This window comes from Achroia grisella, unplaced genomic scaffold (assembly GCF_030625045.1).
Source record: "Achroia grisella isolate CSIRO2021 unplaced genomic scaffold, CSIRO_AGI_Agris_v1 utg719, whole genome shotgun sequence".
NCBI classification, from domain to species: Eukaryota; Metazoa; Arthropoda; class Insecta; order Lepidoptera; family Pyralidae; genus Achroia; species Achroia grisella.
This window is the reverse complement of record NW_026713002.1, coordinates 910,292-931,376: the sequence shown is the minus strand read 5'-3', so window position 1 is coordinate 931,376 and position 21,085 is coordinate 910,292. Positions and strand designations below refer to the sequence as shown.

The following is a 21,085-nucleotide window of genomic DNA, read 5'->3' as shown; positions in this document are numbered from 1 at the left end:
GTAATTAAATTCCAATGAACGAAAACGATGTCCCAGACATATCACTTTTAACACTCCTTTTTTTTGTGTCCGGGGTTATTAAAATCTACAAAATAATCAATATCCTTACGACTTTATATTCATACAATAACAGTTTCTTGTTTAGCAAAATATATTATATATATATATATGATTAAGCAAACCCGTTACATATAATTAATATAAAAAATACAATAGTAATAGGTGATCGTTATTCGAAGAGCTGCAATTCATTTATACTCCATGAATACAGAAAATTTTATTCTAAGCAATAATCATAAAGAACAAGATAAACCCAAAAAATATTAGTCTATTTTTAAAAAGCCTAACTTAATTAATGTATTAATAAACTAAAACTTAGGGGAAAATGGGATTGTTAATAATGTGGTCTAATAACCCCATTGCTGGCAATGTACCATGTCAGGTAGACCTCCACGCGGATCCCTTTGAAAAACATCGTGAATAAACTCAAAAATAACTGACTTGACCTGACCTCATGCTCATCATCCTCCACTGGTGCCCCGCCAGCGTAAACCGTTAGCGCAAGCGGGTGCACCATTCTATTACCATCCATAATACTAAAAATGACTGGGGAAACGGAATTGTTAGTAATATGATCTAATAACCCTATTGCTAGCAATGCACCATGTCAAGTTCCACGAGATTTCCTGTAGGGAAACATCGTGGCAAATTGGTATTTGCCAAGATGGGTCCACTGACCTGAACTTATCATCCACTGGTGCCCCGCCAGCGTAAACCGTTAGCGCAGGCAGGTGCACCATTCTATTCATCCCAAAAAAATATACTAAAAATGACAACCTCCCTTAAATCTGTAAGTCGAATTGTGGTCCCATTACCAACTAAATCAGGTTGACCTCTCCAAACCATCTAAACCTCTCAAAACCATCGTGGTTAATCCGCGGCGATGAGCTAACTGACATGACTTCATGCTCATCCACTGGTGCCTCGCCAGCGTATACAGTAAGCGAAGGCGTTTGCACGCTACCCTCGACACTAAAAACTACACCATAAGCTGTATTGTGAAAGTACATGAGTCTGAAGGGACAGCTGGAGGTTCAAATTTCGACTCTATTCTATTGTAATTTCGATACCCATTTAAATGGAACAGGGACAATCTTTCCTTAATCTTAATTTTATTTTCTTGTTTGGTATTGTTAATATTGTTACACTATTGTAAAAAGAACTGAATAAATATTTTTTCTTCTTTCTTTCTTTCTTGCTTTTTGTGTATGGCGATGAAATTTGAATTTGTTTTTAGTCTCATAATGTACATATACATAATGATATAATTATTACAGCTTTTCGAATATCTATCAAAGTGAAACAATTGGCCGTGTGTGCAAGTTCAACTATATTATAATATATATAGAGAAAAAAATACCCTGTGTTCGCAACATAATATGCAATATGTTCTATACTGACCTATGTAAAATACGAAATGGTTTGTACCATATCTGAGTATATTAAACTAATTTAAAAAGCAACGTAAATAAAGTAATAAATATCCCACTTCTGAAGAAAAAAATCAGCGACCATAGACATATTGTCTATGAACTCCATACAGCTATCGAATATTATTTAACACTACTGTCCACGCCTAAAATGGAAAGAAAGTTGGCAACACTGAACGAGTGTTGTATTTCTTCTGCATCTATTGTCATGTCTCTCTGTACAAAAAACTCTATGAACAATAGACGACTTTGTAATTCTTTATTTATATCAAGTAATGATCGCATTGATCAACTACTTTCCAATAAATTGTTACACTTAATTGTTATAATTGGAATAAAAATGATACTATTACACACCATTAATATATGATCCTATAATGTTTTATTTTAAAAATAAAAAATATGTTCCCGCCATATTTTTTTTTAACTCGTAAAGCAAAGGAATCGCTCCAAAACAGCCATAACCCTATTGCCTACGTGGACAGCGTCATAAAGCCGCGTACACACACAACCAATGCCACTAGTAACGAAACTATCCACTTACGTTTAGTGGATGGCTCGCCGTCGTCCACTTTGGACTTTTTAGCCCGCGACGTGGATGCTCTGGTAGCCACTCGCTTTTTTGGTTTGGGGTCTTCTTTTTCCTTCTTGATGGCCATATCGAATTCTGGAATGACGGGTTTTATTAACTGTATTATTTTAAATATGTTACTATATGTTACACGCGAAATCGTCTGTTTTTTAAGCTAAAAGATTGCTCATGTACATCCTTGTAATTCAATATATCTTTAGGTAAATTGTTAACAATGTAAAACAAACAGACAGAAAAACACACTTTCGCAGTTAAATATAAATAATTAAATAACCCTGGACAATTCACACAGCGCCATCTAAGCTTGTTTTATGGGCACTAGATAATTGATACAAATATTTTTTTTTTTATATCTATTATACATAGAAAACATGAATATAAATGTTTGTGCCGTGCGAGGAATCGAACCCACTCTATTTTAGCTTGGTCTAATGGTTGTATATACGTAATTTAGTATTTCTACACTTCCCGAAGGTTGACTGGTAGAGAATGCCTATAGCATTAAGTGCGCCTTTTGCACCATAATTTATTGGTCAATAAAGTTTTAAATAAATAAACCCGCGTCCATCGGAAGTAAAGCGGTGTGTTCAACCGCTCTACCACCTAGGCCGTCAAATTATATGGATTATATACCTGAGCATTAATAACTCATTCATCAGCAACCTTATGTATCACTTACCATTGGCGAAAAATAGACTAAGGTATCATCATCACTTACCATTGCCGGAGAAATTGTCAGAGAGGTTGTTATCATTGTCGGAGTCATCCCCGTCATCCAGGTTTGTGGCTTCAACTTTAATTAGGTCACCTGCAGATAAACAATATTTTTATTTATACCTTGACAGTGGTAGACAAGCATACGGCCCGTCTTATAATAGTTATTCACCGTAAAATTGACGCTTTTAACACAGTTAAAGAATGCATCAGGCATTAAAACCATGTTACAATTTTGCGTGCAAAAAACTTTCTATTAAAAAAATAAGAAATTCAGTTGAGTTTCTTGCCAGTCCAATTCTCAATTGAATCTGTATATGGAACTGGACGGTAGGGAAAAAATTATAATACAAAAACTGACGTTCATAAGCTGCTAAAATATCGTACATGAATAAATTACTTTTAATTTTGAATAAAAAAAAACAAAAAAAGGCAAGATCTGAAAGATTATTAAGTGTATAGGAAGATGCGGTTAGTATACTTTGGAGAGTATCATTGAGTTTCAATAATATCAACAAACGAAGACGTGTGAAGGTAGACCATCTACCCGCTGCTCTTCGGTTTACCCATGATCATGGTGGTTGAAACACTGCTGAAATATCGGGAACTTGGTTTTTATCTCAGGATAGAATGTAAACTTTCCAAAGGAGATATTTCGTTTATGCATGAGTGGGCTACAACCACATAGAATGTCTAGTGGTGTTTTGTCTTCAGCTTAGCAGATTTTTAATATGTACAGTCCTAGGTTTGCCATGTTTATTCAATTTGCCATGTGCAGTGTGGGCCCTAGTCATAATGCATATTGTTGTTTTATAGCAATAGTCTATTGGAGTTTTTATTCGATATCTGTACTTACTTTTAAATAACTTGTCCTGCAAGCATTTCTTAAATTGCACCTCGGTATGCTGTACTTGCTTTTTGAAATTCGCAGCGTTTCGAAGTTGTGTGATGCACACTTCACATATGCCACCCTCTTCCCCAGGTTCCGCTGTGGTCAGCTGTCAAAATCAATATAAAAAAAAAATATTCATTGTTTTGTATCAATATTCAAAGAGCATGATGGACGACAGTTGAAAGTGGCAAGACATCCATAGACAAGAGTGTCACTCTTAAATTATTTATCGCTATTCCTACAGAGACATGTGTATGTCTCTATAGGAATAGCATATAGAATATTAGGGGTAAAATTAACAATAGCCAGGTGTTGAGTTGTGTGGAGTTCTGTGTTCCGGATAAATATGTATGGTGTCGCCGTCGACCGCAACTGCTGGCTGTGCCGCGCGGGGCCACACACTTACTAGGCAAAGCACCGGTCACAAGAGCACTGACATTAAATCATATAACGGAGCAAATAGATCTATTTTCTTGTTCTCTGAATGAGTTCACGAAGATCGCTTTATTTATTATAAGTTATAATTAATTTAAAAAATAATGTTTGCTGCACTATTGTATTAGGCTAAGACCTGTAAAAATAGATGTAAGTGGGTAAAAATAAAATATTTTTTTTTTTTTATTTATTCATTTCAGTCTACTAATTGCCCATACTATAAATACCTTATAGACTAACATACATATGTAATAATAAGATATATAAATATAAATCATCTCTGTGGTGACAACACTGGCAAAAGTTATTTTCTATGGTAGAGTCATTACACCCCACCCCCTTCAGCCAATACTCCTCCTTCATGAAGATGGGCAGTATGTTGGTTGGAACCCTGGTCCCATACACCTTGGAACTCACATTGTGACTTGACTCAAGCTTCGTCACTCTCAATGTTAGTTTACTCCTGGGCCATATACAGGCAACAATGTCCAAAGCAATGACAATGGACAAAGCGAAATGTCAAGTCGAGTGTGTGTTTAATATTTAAGGTCTATAGGGTTTTCAGTAATGGGACTTATTGCCTAAAATCTACACCCGCATGGAAGAAAGGTCCAAACTATCCTCCCTAGAAATTGATGTGGTAAACTCGCAGTGAAAACACCAGGATGGGCTAACAGAATTGATTTCAACTTAGTCACGGTGCCAGCGTATACCATTAACTTATTCTAGTGCACTATTACATTTTAAAAAAAAACATGCATTATTATTATAGAGGCACTAACAATGCCCTCCCTGATTTGTCATACGTTTAAACAATGATTTTCTTTGTTAAACAATATATTCGGCTAATAATCAATCCCATAACATTAGAACTAAGCACTAGTCCTATAATTTAACATTAGAACTAACAAATTGTGTCTAAATCTATTACTTTTAAATCAATATATACTGAAGTAAATAAGTACCTATATATAATCGATGTTAATTAACCTAACTGCAAGCAATAATTTAATAGTTCATATTGGATATAACAAAGAACATTCAAGAATAGCTAAGAACATAAGTTTAGTAAAATAAAAATACTTACAGAAATATCGAAACATTCTTTCAGCATATCGGAATAAATCTCTTCTTGGCCCATCCATTGGTAGGCGTTGGATAAATTCTTAAATGTCCCTTCAGAAGCACAACACCGGCACATGCCATGATTCATTGTAGTGTCCATTTTGTCCTTTAACACTGCCACAATAATAACACGGAACTTATCAATATAAAATTAGTTATTTAATACCGCGGCCAAATAACAATACTAATGAGGATCCGCCATTTTGTAAGCGCAAGGAAAACAAGCGATGGCTTCGCACTACCTGCGAGTTCCGCAGTGTTGCCAGACATTGGTTAGCAGTTTTTCAGCCGTGTGGTGTTTAAAATTGCACAATTCTCGTGGTTCCACAGTTTTCGTTTATTTTAAATAGAGGTGTCCCAACTCGTAATAAACATGACTCCTGTTGATATTCAGGTAACTCGAGTTACCGGGAAGGAACAGTTTGTTTTAATATTTCGAACTATTCCAATGTTGTTGGACGCAGCGGCTTATGATAACTTTACCGAACCACAAGAGGCAGCTATCCGCTATTGATAAAAAACGAGTTATATCAATAAAAATCAAGTAGATGCATTTTCATATTTTTTTCAGTTGCAGAGTAAGTAAATAAAATCGTTTGTCACCTACAATTGTATTTATAACTGCCAAAATTCTCTGGATTCCTCCCAAAGAACAGGCTGTATAGTCTAGAAACCTTTGCCTTTCTACATGCAGCGAATTAAAAAACAACAACTGTCAAAAATCGTCAATATTTTTTATTTATAAAATTAAATTAGATATCTTTACTTTTGTTCTTAATCTGATTGAAATTTCTTTTCCTAAATTACATTAAACTTATAAAATGTCCTCTGCAACATTCTGTCGGTGTTGCCTGGTCCGTCCGCCCGATAAAGACTTAAAAACCATGCACATCTTCCTTGGGAAACCTGAGATATATTGTGATATGTTGAAGGAATGTTTTGAGATTCTTGTAAGTATCTAATTAGAATAATATTTTACTAATTTCACGATTTACTCAGCCTTACCCTCATAATTTGAGTAAAAATAGGACTGACATTTTCTTCAACCAAATATTGCTTTTTCATGCCCGCGCTTGCAGTTTCAAATAATTTTGATTAATTTTATGCCAAAATCTATACATCTTTATTGACCGGAACGCTTGAGCCTCAAAAATATTTTAAAAGTATTCTACCGAATTTTGTTTTTCTGAACCATAATCAGTTTTGGCGCGAAATATTTTGGTTTTAATTTCGCATTCAAATGGCCTTTTTAAATTCGTTCTAAAATATATTTTTAGTAGTCACACTCCTAGCAAAGGTACAGGTTGAGATCAATTACTCATCTGTATAAATTCCTGTAAAACTGACATGCTTATAAACAAACATGACCATAGATTACTGGAATGCAAGGGAATTTGAAGTAATATGGATTAATAACCCAATTACTAGCAATACAGTATGTCAGGTTGACCTCCATGTTCTTCCTGAAAACCATTGTGATAAATTCTGGATGAATATGTTATTATTCTTATTATTGATTGAATCTCTTTTGCTTCCAGTTATCTTCAGGTAATCGAGAAGGCGACAGTGGTATATGTGAAATGTGCATAACACGTCTCCGTGACGCTACTGACTTCAAGAAACAGGTGGAGCAGTGCGAGAAGGAGTTCCAGATGCAAATAGCACTTGGTCATCAGCTCAAAAATTGCAAAGGTATTGAAAAAAGTAATATTTTACGAGAATTTAAAGAACTTTCAATGTTTTCATCGAAATAATCGTGTCCCAATCTACTTTTTTGTTGTCTACTACTATTGCTGGTATTGTTGGTTAAGCACCTTACTTCTGAGGGTTGCGGGTGCGATTCCTCGCATGGTACAAACATTTGTATTCATAAGTATGATTGTATATAGCGGTCTGGATGTTTTCTATTTATATTATGTATGTATTTACAAAAAAAAGTATATATTTATATCAGTTATCTAGTACTCATAATTTTAGAAGATTTAGAATATAGATATAGATTTAGAAATTTAGAAGAATTTTAAAGTATTTTTATTTAAATAATCCATTTAATGTGATATTAATTAATACATGTCAAGATCAAATTTATCTCAATGTTAATGTTTACTATTAACTTATAATTTTGTAACGGAGGAGCCAAATGTAACCTGTTTTGATTTATTTCCTATATAAATAAATCTGAAATCTATTTTTGAGTAGAAGATAATAACTTGACCTCTTTTTCTCAGATGATATGGACAAAGTGAAGGAGGAAGTTCCAGATCCTGATGATGAGAATGGCATCTATTTTCTCGGTATGCTTTTGTTGTGTTATGTCTAAATCACGTCCGTAAGGCTTTTTTTATTTGATGACCCCTGTGGTGTAGCGGTTTAGCATACCGCCTTACATTCCGATGGTGACGACAGGTGTGCAATGACGTCGGCGGTAGGATGCCGTCCAGTTTCAATTTTTCGTCCAGAGATCTCTTGTTGTGGATTCGATTCCTCGCATGGCACAAACATTTGTATTCATGAGTCTGTGTATTTATATGTATTTATGAAAAAAAATATATGTATTTGTATCAGTTTTCTAGTACCTAGAACACAAAATTTAGCTAGCTTAACTTGGGTCTAGATGGCGGTGTGTGAATTGTCCTGAGATTATTATTATTATGTGATCATGTGACGCCCATAATACCTCTCATGCGTTCCTGAGCGTCCTCTTATTCTGTTATTTCACTGCCTACTCTCACCCTACAACTGAAACAGCCTGTAAAGGAAGCGATATGACTGCTAAATGTGAGGTAGACATGTACATAGACAACTTTGAACAAAGTCCACATTTTGTGAATATACTATTATTTGTAAATTCTAGAGATCAAAGATGAGCTATCGGACTTTGAAAATTTGAAAGACGATGAGGATAAAAAATTAGCTGAGATGCTGGGATACACAGATGTCAGTATCAAGAAGAAATCTGCCAAGAGACGCAACAAGAAACTAGGTCTTGAGAAGACCGGCACTGGTGAGTAGTATGTACTTACTATTTTTTTAATGGTAGAGCAATCTGTATAACACATGTCTGTGCACAGAAAATGAGATGTCTCGAACCGGGAAATACCACAGCGCTTCAGGATACCAGTAGTGCCTACATACTATTTTTTTTAATGTTAGAACACCCTGTATAACACATGGTCGTGCATAATAATGGACCGTCTCAAACTGGGGAATTACCACAGTTCTTCAGAATACCAATATTACAAAAATACAATTTTTTTTTGTTAGAACATTCTGTATAGCTCATGGCCGTGCAGAAAAAATTAAATGTCTCAAACCGAGAAATACTACAGCTTTTCAGTGTACTAGTAGTACATACTATTTTTTTAATGTTAGAACACCCTGTATAATACGTAGTCGTGCAACACAAATAGACCATCTCGAATCAGGAAGATAATCCAAGACAGTATAAAAGTTGAAAAATGGTGCAAGGTTGAAAAATATTATAATGAATTGTCAAATTTTTATTTTTACTGCAATAAATGGAAATGTTAATGTAATTTACAGTAATTAAGTAATTAAATTTACAGCAAAATATCGATTTTAATTATTATATTGTTTGTTTATTTACTTACATAAATGTATACATATTTTTACAATATATTTATTACAAACATTTTCTGACTTTTTAAACTAGTTCTAGTGTTATATCCAACATTTTCAATTGTAGATATCAAAGAAGAGTTATCAGATTTTGAAGATTTGAAAGATGAGGATGACAAAAAGCTGGCAGAGATGCTGGGCTTTGCAGATGTTGCAATCAAGAGAAAGTCGAAAAGACGCAACAAGTTACTTGGACTCGAGAAGACCAATTCTGGTGAGTAGATTTGTATGTAAATTGGAATTTCCATCCAAATAAGTTGAGACCACCTAATGGTAAAGCTGCCTATCCATATACTAATATTATAACGCTGAATAGTTTGTTTGTTTGAGCGCGTTAATCTCAGGAACTACTGGTTCGAATTGAAAAATTCTTTTTGTGTTGGATAGTCCATTTTTCGAGGAAGGCTTTAAGCTATACAGCATTAGGCGACGACCAATAGAAGCGAAGCATTAGTAAAAAATGTTGCAAAAACGGGGAAAATTATTCATATTCAGAAGCCCTTAATTCTGTTACGTACACTAGCTGTGCCTGCGACCTCGTTCTTCTGCGCGAACGAAGTCGCAGGCACAGCTAGTGTAATATATAAGGGTGGTAGAATGTAGGAAGTAAATCAGGCGCCAATCAGCTTGCTTTGCAAGCAGTTCTAGTTTGAAGAGCGAGACATGACAGTGTAATTATATTAAAATTAAATTCTTTGTATCGAGAGTTAAAAAGACCGCATGCTGCGGATGGATGTCAGAAAAGATTGACAAAACAGATATACAATCTGAAAGTGGATGTATGCACACACTTGGGGAGGCTGAAACTAACCTATTACGATCAGATTGATTGTATGTTGTGTAATAGAGGTGTTAAGAGACTTCCGGGACTGTCGTGTATGAGGGGGGTTGTGAAAGAGAATGAAGCAAGAATTGTATAGACAGAAGCCAGTGCACTCGGTCCTATCTGGCTACCTGTAAAGAATATGGCTTTATTATCTTCCTACGCTTATTTGAACTAGAAAAATACTGAAAAAATGCTCGGTACGATATTGTGGATTTTCCATTGCTGTTCCACCTACGATCAAGAAAAGAGCTTATTCCTTTTTAAAAGACCGACAACGTCCTTGCAATTCCCTTGGTGTTGCGGGTGCTTATGGGCAGCGGTAATCACTTACCATCAGATGAGCCGTATGCTCGTTTGTCCCCTGTATTATAAAAAAGAAAAGGTCCCGCAGTATTTTCCCGCTCTGCTACCGTTTGTCTCAACATATTACTAACGAATGCCTTCCCCTAATGTAATATGGATTAATCTTTAATTACAGACCGGAAATCCAAAAAACTGCTCACCAAACCACTCAAGATTTCATTTCGCGCGCTCTCCCAAATGGACAAACTAAAAAACCCCGTCTCCGTAGCGTCAAGTCTTCGTTACGTTAGCGAGAAAAAGCAACACAAAGCAAACATATACAACATTCTCAAGTATTCGAACTGTACGCCATTTTCAAGCAAAACCCTAGCTGGCATCGTCTGCGCGTACTGTAAAGACACTCATCCAAATCCTGAAGCTTTAAGAACTCACATCCAGGAAGCACACCAAGATGACGACTTAAACGCCAACAAAAGAATAGACAAGAACAACATGTCCTTAAAAGTAGACATAACAGATTTAAAATGCAATATATGTAGTGCAAAAACACCAACAATATCAGATCTAAAGATGCACCTAACGAAGGAACACGACATAAAATTCTATTTAGATATAAACGATTACATATTGGAATTCAAATTGACTGATGGCGAAATGATGAATTGTGCGTTATGTCATTCAACATACGAAACTTTTAAAATGTTACTCCAACATATGAACGGTCATTATAGGAATTATATATGCGAAGTTTGCGATCTAGGTTTCATAAATAAACACAGATTAAAAAACCACCAGCGCACCCACGAACTTGGGACTTTCAAATGCGCATTCTGCGAGAAAGTGTTCAGTACGAGAGTTAAGAAGATGTGCCATGAGAAATATACGCACAACACAAGCGCTAGATACACAACGAACTGTCCGCATTGTGACCAATCCTTCACAAGTTATTATCAACGGAATCGGCATATGTTTAACGAACATAACACCGTCGCTGCATCGTACAAGTGCAATATATGTGATAAATCGTTCATATTAAAGTCTAAACTGACCTCGCATATTAAAAAAGTGCATTTGATGGAACGTAATCATAAATGCGCGGAATGTGGTCAGGGATTCTTTATAAAGCAATCGTTGGATGAACATATGATTAAGCATACTGGCGAGCGTGTGTATAAGTGTATGGTCTGTCAGAAAGCATATGCACGCAAGAAAACGCTAAGGGAACATATGCGTATCCATAATAATGATAGGAGGTTCAAATGCGGTATGTGCGGACTGGCGTTCGTTCAAAAATGCAGTTTAAAGAGTCATATGTTGTCGAATCATGGCATAACTCTATCAGAGTATGAAAATATGACACATGATTAGTTTAAAAAGTTAATATTCGTGTGTGGAACTATGTATCGGGCGTTTAAGGTTGCTGATATACAGTCGGTTAGTCTTCAGGTTGCCCAAATAATGTTTCGATGTAATCTGATTGGCGCATTTGGTTTCACGCCCCACCTACTTTGGAGACGGTCTAACATGGTGTTTGAGTACCCTGACGACCGACTGAATGCCAGAATCATTAGGGTGGTCATATACATACTTAGTTGTCAGGTTGAAAAACAATTAAGACATAAGCTTTCAAATTAAAAGTTTATTTTTGTTTGATACAGTTTATTAAGCATGTGATTATAGGAACTAAAACGACCGAACAATGGCAGGTTTACTCAAAGACCCAAAAACACAGTAAGAATATATTTCTTTAATATATAAAAATAATGATTATATTAATCAGTTGTAAATTTATACTAATTTTTTTTCATTTCCAACACCGAATATGAAAAAACTACTAAAAATTAAGATAGATCTAATATAAGAACAATCATGTAATATAGTTTTTACTTAACGTTGATAATGGAATGATGCACCCGCTTATGCTAACAGTATACGCTGGTGGTATACCAGTGGAGGATGATAAGATGACCATGAAGTTAAGTCACATAGACAATCGTGGATCCAGCAGGAATTTAACCATAATGGTTTTCAGTGGAAACCGCTAGCTAGCTAATTTTACTAGCGAGGGGGCCAATATGTAATTACTAAAGTCCGTCAGCTTAGAGCTTGCGTTTCCGACACGTCGAGATCGAATGGGCGATGTAACTTTGAACTGCCGTACTTTTTACGGCTATATATTGTATATCTTTTATTTGCCTTATTAACAAGTCATAACATTAAAAATTTAATCATTATTCCACATTACAATAAACATATTCAATTTGAGCTAAAATTATTAACTACTTAACAAATATAAAAACAATAGTTTTTAAAGTCAAACCACATCAAACTGCGCTGTTTGTTTTTGATTACTATTTAATTTTTAATGTTATCACTCGTTAATAAGACAAAAGATATTCATTTTGCCGTAAATTGTATGTCAGTTCAAAGTTACATCGGCCATTCGATCTAGACCTGTCAGAAATGCAACCTCTGATCGGCCGGACGTTAATAACCCCCTTCCCAGATGTATTATATTACTGAGAGTCCTAAAAAGTCTTCAATATTGTTCTTCCAAGTTGTATATATTTTGCAAAACTCTAGAAAAATGTTTTATTTATGAATTGTTATAAAAATAAAAGATTTTGTTTAAAAATGCCTTTTATTAATTGAAAACTGCTTCTTAGCCACCTTTTTTTATACTACGATGGTGGCAAACAAGTACGGCCCATCTTATGGTAAATGGTTACCATAGTCTATGAACGCCTGAAACACCAGGGGTGTCACTCACCATCAGGCGTGGCGTCAGATTGTCATCCCAGCTTCAAAAACTCTTTCAAATGAAGAACGTAGCTTGTAAGAAACACTGGTTTATTTTACCATAAGTTGATTAAAGTATTGAGATATTGACGGGCTCTGTGGCGGCCACAGGTTTGATTCCTCGGACGGTACAAACATTTGTAGTCATGAATACGATTGTGTGTGTCGTTCTACGTGTTTTCTAAGTATACTAGAATATCTCAGGATAGTACAAGACAATTCAAGTTTGATCTTGCTCTAGGAGCTCTTGGACAAAAATAATAAGTATTTACAAAAACAAAAATGTATCTATATACTTATATCAGTTGTCTAGTATCCATAACATCTGCCTAGCTTGAGTCTAGATGGCGCTGTGTGAATTGTCCTGAGATTGTTTTCATAGAACTAGATTCAGATTAGCGTCCTCCGTCGTCGTCTCAACGCCAGGAAAATTGCAGTCGACTCTCCGGCCTTTTAAGGAGGAATATGCTCCTTTCTTGAAGATTTTACTATCATATCCGTAATTCATGGTCGTAAACTTGAAAAATAAAATCACAACTAAAATAGATTTATTGCTCATTTACAATTTAAGGAACAGTAAATAAATATAACAATGTAGCAGATAAAGAACTTTTATAATACATAATTTACAATATTAGATCTTATGTGTATACACAGAAAGTATTATTTATGTTGTGATGAAACTGTAATTTTCATATTTCATGGTACTAGTACTATTTCAAAATTCTACCAAAATTAATTTAATATTCAGTAAGACTATAGACAAAAGACAAACAATATTAATCTATTCTCAATTTGACCACAGAGTTTAAAATAATGGTCGCCCAGTGGTCGAAATTCAAAATTAATTTAACATTCAGTAAGACTATAGACAACTAATATTGAAGACAAACAATATTAATCTATTGTCAATTTGACCACAGACTGTAACAATAAACAAAAGAAGTTTCACGACTAGTTCGTGACGTCACATATTCTACAATTTTGTCACAACATATATATATGCCTCAGAATTTTAAATGTGTGTTTTACATCTCTGTGTAAAATATAAAAAAAATATAAAATATTTACAACATCAGATCTCAGTTCATGTATTTTTTTACACTTCACTAAAAATGTATATAAAATTGATTGCACAGTTGTCCCTGTTTTAAAGGATCCGGGAAAAAAAAAGAGCCGGAATTTCATTATTTTTTTTAGACTACTATAATGCTGTTCATTCCTTCATCATTCATTTGTTCATTTCCTTTTCATTCAGAGTAAGTTCAACAAAACACATCACACCAATTAAACCTACTTTATCTTTTGTCCTTTTCTTTCATTACTTGAAAGACAGTAATAAAATATTAACAGTTAAAATAAGTTTTTTTCTATTTTAGTCTTCATGAATACGGGGGTAAAACTTTATTTCACTTATGCAAGTTATCTCAAAAAGTGTTCTTTTATGCGATTTTTTTATTGTAGGTTGGCCTATTGTTGGTGCTTTAGGCACTGGGACCTATATTTATCTATTGTGCTCGTCCTTATAAAGTTCGCTACCTAGACCCGGCAGGAACAAGAATTGAAGGACGTTCTTAGAAACGATGGTTTTCATCTCCTCAGGACAGAGTGTATACTTTCCAAAGGAGATATTTTGTTTATGCATGAGTGGGCTACAACCAAATAGGATGTGTAGTGGCATTTCCTTCTTCTTTATGAGATAACATCTAGGAACTATTCTCTTTATTCATCACCCATCAGTCTTCTGCCTGCAACAATACGCTTATCATCTTCTTATATTCGAGATTGATCTTCCATTGACGGAACCTCGTCGATTCCTGATGAGTTCTCAGGAATATGGAGCCTGAAGAAAATTTAGATAAATATCTGGTCCTTCCCAGACAAAATGTACTGCCTGCAACCATATGCATCTTCATGAATTCAGGATTAATCTTCTCTAGATAGAACCTCATCGATTCCTGATCAGTTTATGTAGAAACATGGTTCCCGAATGAAAATTTAGCTAAATCTGGTCCTTAAAGACAGGATATATCTTAAGATGACGTAATATCCCTTTATGCCTTACCTATACCAATAAATTTGGTCCATCTGAGGCAGGATATATCTTAAGATGACGTTATATCACTATATAATCATACCATTAAATCTCATCCTACGGAGACAAGATATATCTTAAGATGAATTTATATCGCTAGCTGCCATACTAATACCGTTAAATATGGTCCTTCCGAGACAGGATATATCTTCAGATAACATCACATCACTAGCTGCCATACTACTATATCTTAAGATGACGTTGTCACTAGCTAGCATACCTTTCCCTTTCAATCTGATCCTTCTGACACAGGATATATCTTAAGATGACGTTATATCACTAGCTTTCATACTCACAACATTAAATCTGGTCCTTCCGAGACAGGGTAGGTCTTAAGATGACGTTATATCGCTAGCTGCCATACTTATACCATGATTCGATAATAGATGACTTTTCAAGCTGCATTTCTGTACAAAAGCCATCGCGCACACATCACATTTAAACCTTCTGTCATTGTTGTGTATCCTCATATGTTCTCTTAGTGTATATTTCCTAGCGTACGACTTATGGCACACCTCGCAGGCGTAAATCCGTTCACCTGTTAAAGAATTTTTAAAGAATTAATTGGAACTAATCTTACTTTAAACTAATCTAACTGGTAATTGTATTATACATGTATAACTCCAAAGAGGGTTCGCAAACAAGTCAAAAGTGATATATAAAAACAGTTATAAACATTAATATTTATAAAAAAAATGGTGGACAAGCTGCCAGTAACACTTATATTATAAATGCGGAAGTATGGATGGATGGATGAGGGCATCAATGTTTGTTAATCTTTCATCCAAAAACTACTGAATGGATTTTAATGAAACTTTACAATAATACAGTTTATATGTCAGAATAGCACATGGTCTATAAATTTCAGGGGTGAGAAACCGCGGGCAAAATAATTAGAATAGCGTGTTAATTTAAATAACTACATTAGTTTGTAGAAAAACTGTGTTGCAGTTATTTGCGATCCATCAAAGCAAGGTATTATTTGTTTTTTATTTAAACAAATAACAAATGAATATATCATCTAATAAATACAATTTTGAGATAGACTACTGACATTCTTTCAATATTTTATTATATAGACCATCCATACAATAAAATGGTCAAAGAATATCTTGTCTATTAATAAATTTGTCCACATATTTCGTCATTGATTTGGCATGCAAAATTTTAGTAATCTATAATAGAAATAATAAAACAATACACAAAGTGTCCCACCTGTATGCTTAATCATATGTGCTTTCAAAGCCTTCTTACTGAAGAACCGGAACCCACATTCAGTGCATTGACAATTCCGTTCCATTAAGTGATTTTTCTTTATATGGTACATCAACAACGATTTTAGTATATAAGACTTATTACATACATTGCACTTGTACTGCGCTTCGTTATTGTGGACTTTGACTAGATGCTGGTTCCGCTGGTAGTAACTACGGAATGGCTCGTTGCAGTATGGACAGTTACTGATGTTCCTCGCTCCCATATGCTTGGTCTTCTCATGGTAATGCTTCTTAGACCTACTAGAGAACACCTTCTCACAATGATCACACTTAAAACTGCCTTCTTGGTGCGTCGTTCTATGGGCATTCAACGATCTCTTCGTCGCAAACGAGCTGTCACATTTCGGGCACGTATAATTGCAGTAATGCTTGTTCATATGCTGCTTTAACATCTTAAAGGTCTCGTATGTGGATGAACACATTGCGCAGTCGTAAACATCACCTTTTTTCAACTTAAACTGTAGTATATGATCTTTGATATCGTTATATATGATTTTATCGTGACTTTTTACTAGGTGATCTTTTAAAGAGGTCAGGTTACACATTTGTTCGTCGCATAAATTGCAGGCTAGGTCTGTGATATCCAATTTTACGTTGTATTCCGTCATATCAAAGTTGGATTTGAATTGTAACCGCTCTATTTTGTGGTCCACCTCAGTGTGCGTTCGGAGATCCATTGGATCTGGGTAAGTGGCATCGCAGTATCCGCATATGAAACCGAGTAGCGATTTATTCTTGAAGGGCGTTGCGTTTGAGAATTTCAATATGGTTTGTAAGTTTTCTTTATGTTTGCTTTTGTCATGATTCGTTCTGGTGGTCCACATTAAGTTTATCTTCGTTTCTTTGTACATTGGCTCTTTAGATATGGATATTTTCGTTCGGTTTGCCTTCACGTTTGTCTCGTTCTTCAGAGGTATATCTGGAATGTCACACGTGTCTGAAAAAATAATGTATTTTTTTATTGAAGTAGAAATGCTCTGATATTTGTTTGTTGATCTTTAGATTGGTAAAACAAGGTTAATTAGCTCGCTATGACTAACTCGTCACAAATATAACCGTTTTAAACGTTGATATGTGAAAAAAAAATCTAAATATCTTTATTCATGTAGGTCTATTACAGACTTTTATGATATGTCAAATCTATCGTATGTATGGAATGATTTCGAGATCAGAAGAACTATCAAGAAACTCAGCTCGTATTCTTTTCAAATAACTGTTATACATGTTTACAATAATACAGATTCATACAGTCATTACTAAAGGAAAGGATTATAATGAAATTATACAAAAAGATGACTTATACATTAAAATAATACATAAACTATAAAATTCACAAATAGTAGAAAATAATATTTAGGCTGGATCGAGATCTTGTTTCAAAATGGAATATAAACTTACTGAGTGACGTCGCCAGTCTATTAACGAGACTTTTAATCTTCTCCGTACGCCATTTCTCTCCTGTCTTCTTCACTGCCTTCTTTATTGGTTTCTTTCTCTTCTGTTCCGATTTCTTTTTAGATTCTCTTACTTCACATTTTATTTTCTGTTCAGTGGCTTCTCTTACTGAAAATAAAACATTTTATATTTTTTCTGTCATTCTAAAATGGCTTATACGCATATGGGCCACAGGGTCAGACTTGCTAGATTCCTCTCCCGCTCTTTCCCTCAATTATAACTTTAATAAATTTATCGCGCCGTATCAAGGTAGGACACTTGATACGGTTATAAGTTACCATACATAAATTACCTGCATCAGCCAAGAAGTAGTCATCCGAGTCATCGCCACTATCCTGTTTAGGTTCCAACTTAATCGCCACTGGTTTTTGGTCTGGAATCACAAAAATATTTATCATGACTGTTACCTTCAATTAGGTAGTCAGAGGCTTCTCGAAAGTCCTCAAACACAAAGAATGAGGTTTTTATGAATGTCGCAATGCCAATAGGTAGACCACCACTACACAACCTATGTGGCTGTAGCCCAATCATGCATAAACGAAATATCTCCTTAGGAAAGACATACTATCTCATTGAAATAAATTTTGACCGCCCGGATGGTCTAGCAGTTTAGTATAGCATTTTACTCAACTATGATTATGGTTTAGATTCCTCGCACAATACAAACATTTGTATTCATGAGCATGACTGTTTGTATTGGTCTGGGTGTATTCTATGTATTTACAAAAATCTATCGTATCTAATTGTATCTAAGTATACCTATCAGTTGTCTAGTATCCACAAGCTTTGCGTAGCTTGAAACTAGATGGTGCTGTGTGAATTATCCAGGAACACTATTATTATTATATTATGAATTGATTTCTTGTATTTGATGTAATAGCGTTACAAGGTTGTGGAGAGAGGTAAATACCATTTCATTTACCATAAAATGAATCCTGTTAGGACCTGTTCATTTATCTGTGCACAATAGAGAGTTTGTAGCACATTGCTATCACCATCACCACTGTAGCATTATGTAATGAGGTGTCGCTACATAATATATTGTTTAATGTAGCATGTAGGTAGTGAAAATACAGGTGAAATAATTGTACTATTTATTGTACATTAGTAAGTTTATTTGATAGTGTGCTACATGGCTTATTAGTAACACGTACATTCGACGCGGAGTCGTACTGTGGAGTGACTTTACACTGAACTTAAGTCTTTGTTATCTGGAGAGGTACTAATGGAAGGGTCTCAAGTGTTGACAGAAATATTACAAGTGTAGGCACAAGTTATTATTATTAATATTGTGACAAGGTAAGAATTGAAATAATCACCATCTACGTCAATTAGCCGGTTGAGGAGCTCCTTCTCCGAGCGGAGAACCTGCTGCTTGAAGTCAAAGGAACTGCGGAGTAGTTCGATGCAACCATCACAGATTGCACGTCCACTGTATTCTGACATGGAGAGCTGTAACAATATAATACATTATGTATTCAAAACTGAACTTTTTATGTAATTGGAATGACAAATTGTTGGTCCACCAGATAGATAGTGGCATGTAGGTCAACCTGACATGGTACATTGTTAGGAATTGGGTCAATAGTCTACATTACTAACAATTCTCTTTCGCCTTCTTTAATGTTACACAAGCATATATTGCCACTATGAGGCCTCCATAGACTAGTAATGATTATTATTTTTATTATTATCATAGCTTTAACTTCCCCATAATGTTTTACAAACATATAGTTTCTTTGGTTTATTTAATTACTAGTTCCTTGCCCTGGCTTTGCATGGGTGTACATGTATTATATACATTCCTCTTGAATCACTCTATCTATTAGAAAAAACTGCTTCAAAATTCGTTGAATAGTTTTAAAGATTTAAGCTTACATGGGTACGGACAGACAGTGAATTTGTTTTATAATATGTAGTGATTGATAACAGAAATAGTCTATGGCTTTCAATTTAAGGTAGATCGCATGAATGTTGGCCTAACATTGATAAGACCTCATCTGAGCATCACTGACATTATATCGTGGTGAATTCACTGTGGGCTAACTGACCTGCCTTATCCTTCTCCAATCCTCATCCAAATATCTTCCGACCGCCTTACTATCTCTGATCAATGCAATGGTTGACCGATAGAGAATGGCATCAGGAATTAAGTCTGCCGTGTATACAATTATGTTTGCAAAACAATAAATAAATAATAGAGTCCTGCCATAGCATACAACACACAAACCGACTAAAACCTTCCTGCAATAACACTTATTTAAATCATAAAAATATCCAGTGCAATTCACTCATACATCGTAATATGGAAGAGGATGATGACTACTGTAACACAGGTATTTTCTATACCCCCTCAGAGTTAGGGACTTAAAAAATTATTTGTATAAAATATGTAAATAAATAAATTATAATTATACCATTAGGTGAGTTCAAAAATTTTATTAGAAAAAAAACTGTATGGTAATAGAAATAATCTTTATTCAAATAAACTCAATACAAGCACCTTTGAATAGTCATATTTTTTTACTCTACCACTCATTCGGAATGTAATTCATCACAAGAATGATACTTGTGATGAGACTTGTGTGTTATATAGATGTTCTTTTTTTTAATAAATTACATATATAAGAAATAATTACATAATAAGTAGTATGTATGGGATAATGAACATAGAAACCGCTATAATATTGTCAGACAGATTAATTCTAAGTTTTTTCTACAAAAACATTAATATCATTTACAAACTCTTCAATTTCATAATAAGCATTTTTACTGAGAAAGTGTTTTATACGACATTTGAATCATTTAGAACAGACTGACAGTTTGTTGTAAAACCTTACTCAATTACTATAAAAACAAACCATAAATGTACCATAAAAGCAAACATCATTCATAAAAGTCACAAGAACGGACATTAAAATTAATAAAGCAGTTGTAAATTTAGTACTTACGACTACATTAAAACATTCCAATAACATATCAGAGTAAATTTCTTTTTTGTTCGACCAAACATATGTGGAGTTTAGATCTTTGCTTGCACCTCCGGACAGACAACAACGGCAGACGTTTTCCGAATCCATTGTTGGCTTAGAAAGAAAATTTCTGTACACTTCACATATCTTAAAATCGTATAAAACAAGATACTTATTGATAAAATATTGTAAAAATCACAATTCGCATTATTAGAGCGCAAATTTTTTAACTATTATTTGAATAAAGAATAATAAATAAAGAGTTGGTAATCTATAAAAAATAGTAATCTGTGATTTACGTTCTGACTACATCTGTCATATGTCAGTTTCGTTTCTATTGTCAAATTTCTAAAGCTAGTGGATACTCTACACATTGAGTCAACCCGAGGAACCAATGCATTAATGAAATGTACCACCATCGAGTATTTCTTGCGGAAGTGTAGAATTATTAAAAATACTTATTTTTTGTTT

At 34.5% G+C, this 21,085-nt stretch overlaps 3 protein-coding genes across 17 annotated transcripts in view; 1 reads left to right on the top strand and 2 right to left on the bottom strand.

Annotated features, from left to right (window-relative positions):
• Positions 1-5,497, bottom strand: part of LOC131850255 (zinc finger protein 260-like) — a 63,761-nt gene extending 58,264 nt beyond the window's left edge. For all 13 annotated transcript variants that reach the window (XM_059200438.1, XM_059200437.1, XM_059200434.1 and 10 more), the window contains exons 1-4: positions 5,211-5,497; positions 3,653-3,794; positions 2,801-2,890; positions 2,035-2,157 (exon numbers count right to left, since the gene is read on the bottom strand). In XM_059200438.1, the coding sequence (XP_059056421.1) occupies positions 2,035-2,157; positions 2,801-2,890; positions 3,653-3,794; positions 5,211-5,348 (493 nt within the window). In that variant the 5' untranslated portion in view covers positions 5,349-5,497. The remainder of the gene's footprint in view (positions 1-2,034; positions 2,158-2,800; positions 2,891-3,652; positions 3,795-5,210) is intronic.
• Positions 5,498-6,014: 517 nt separating this feature from the next.
• Positions 6,015-12,600, top strand: LOC131850254 (zinc finger protein 57-like). The gene is made up of 6 exons (XM_059200425.1): positions 6,015-6,198; positions 6,787-6,940; positions 7,477-7,542; positions 8,103-8,252; positions 8,955-9,101; positions 10,192-12,600. The coding sequence occupies exons 1-6, from the start codon at positions 6,070-6,072 to the stop codon at positions 11,382-11,384; spliced, it is 1,839 nt and encodes a 612-aa protein (XP_059056408.1). The 5' UTR covers positions 6,015-6,069; the 3' UTR covers positions 11,385-12,600.
• Positions 12,601-12,703: 103 nt separating this feature from the next.
• On the bottom strand, positions 12,704-20,875 carry LOC131850260 (zinc finger protein 431-like). 3 transcript variants are annotated; one of them, XM_059200445.1, is made up of 7 exons: positions 20,594-20,875; positions 18,962-19,094; positions 17,935-18,015; positions 17,586-17,750; positions 16,126-17,124; positions 15,207-15,448; positions 12,704-13,332 (listed from the first exon to the last, which is right to left on the bottom strand). In XM_059200445.1, the coding sequence occupies exons 1-6, from the start codon at positions 20,720-20,722 to the stop codon at positions 15,243-15,245; spliced, it is 1,713 nt and encodes a 570-aa protein (XP_059056428.1). In that variant the 5' UTR covers positions 20,723-20,875; the 3' UTR covers positions 12,704-13,332; positions 15,207-15,242. The 3 variants fall into 3 exon arrangements, with proteins under 3 accessions (XP_059056428.1, XP_059056427.1, XP_059056426.1); XM_059200444.1 differs by lacking the exon at positions 12,704-13,332 and adding an exon at positions 13,351-14,563; XM_059200443.1 differs by lacking the exon at positions 12,704-13,332 and having other exon boundaries at positions 14,972-15,448.
• Positions 20,876-21,085: the final 210 nt, after the last annotated feature.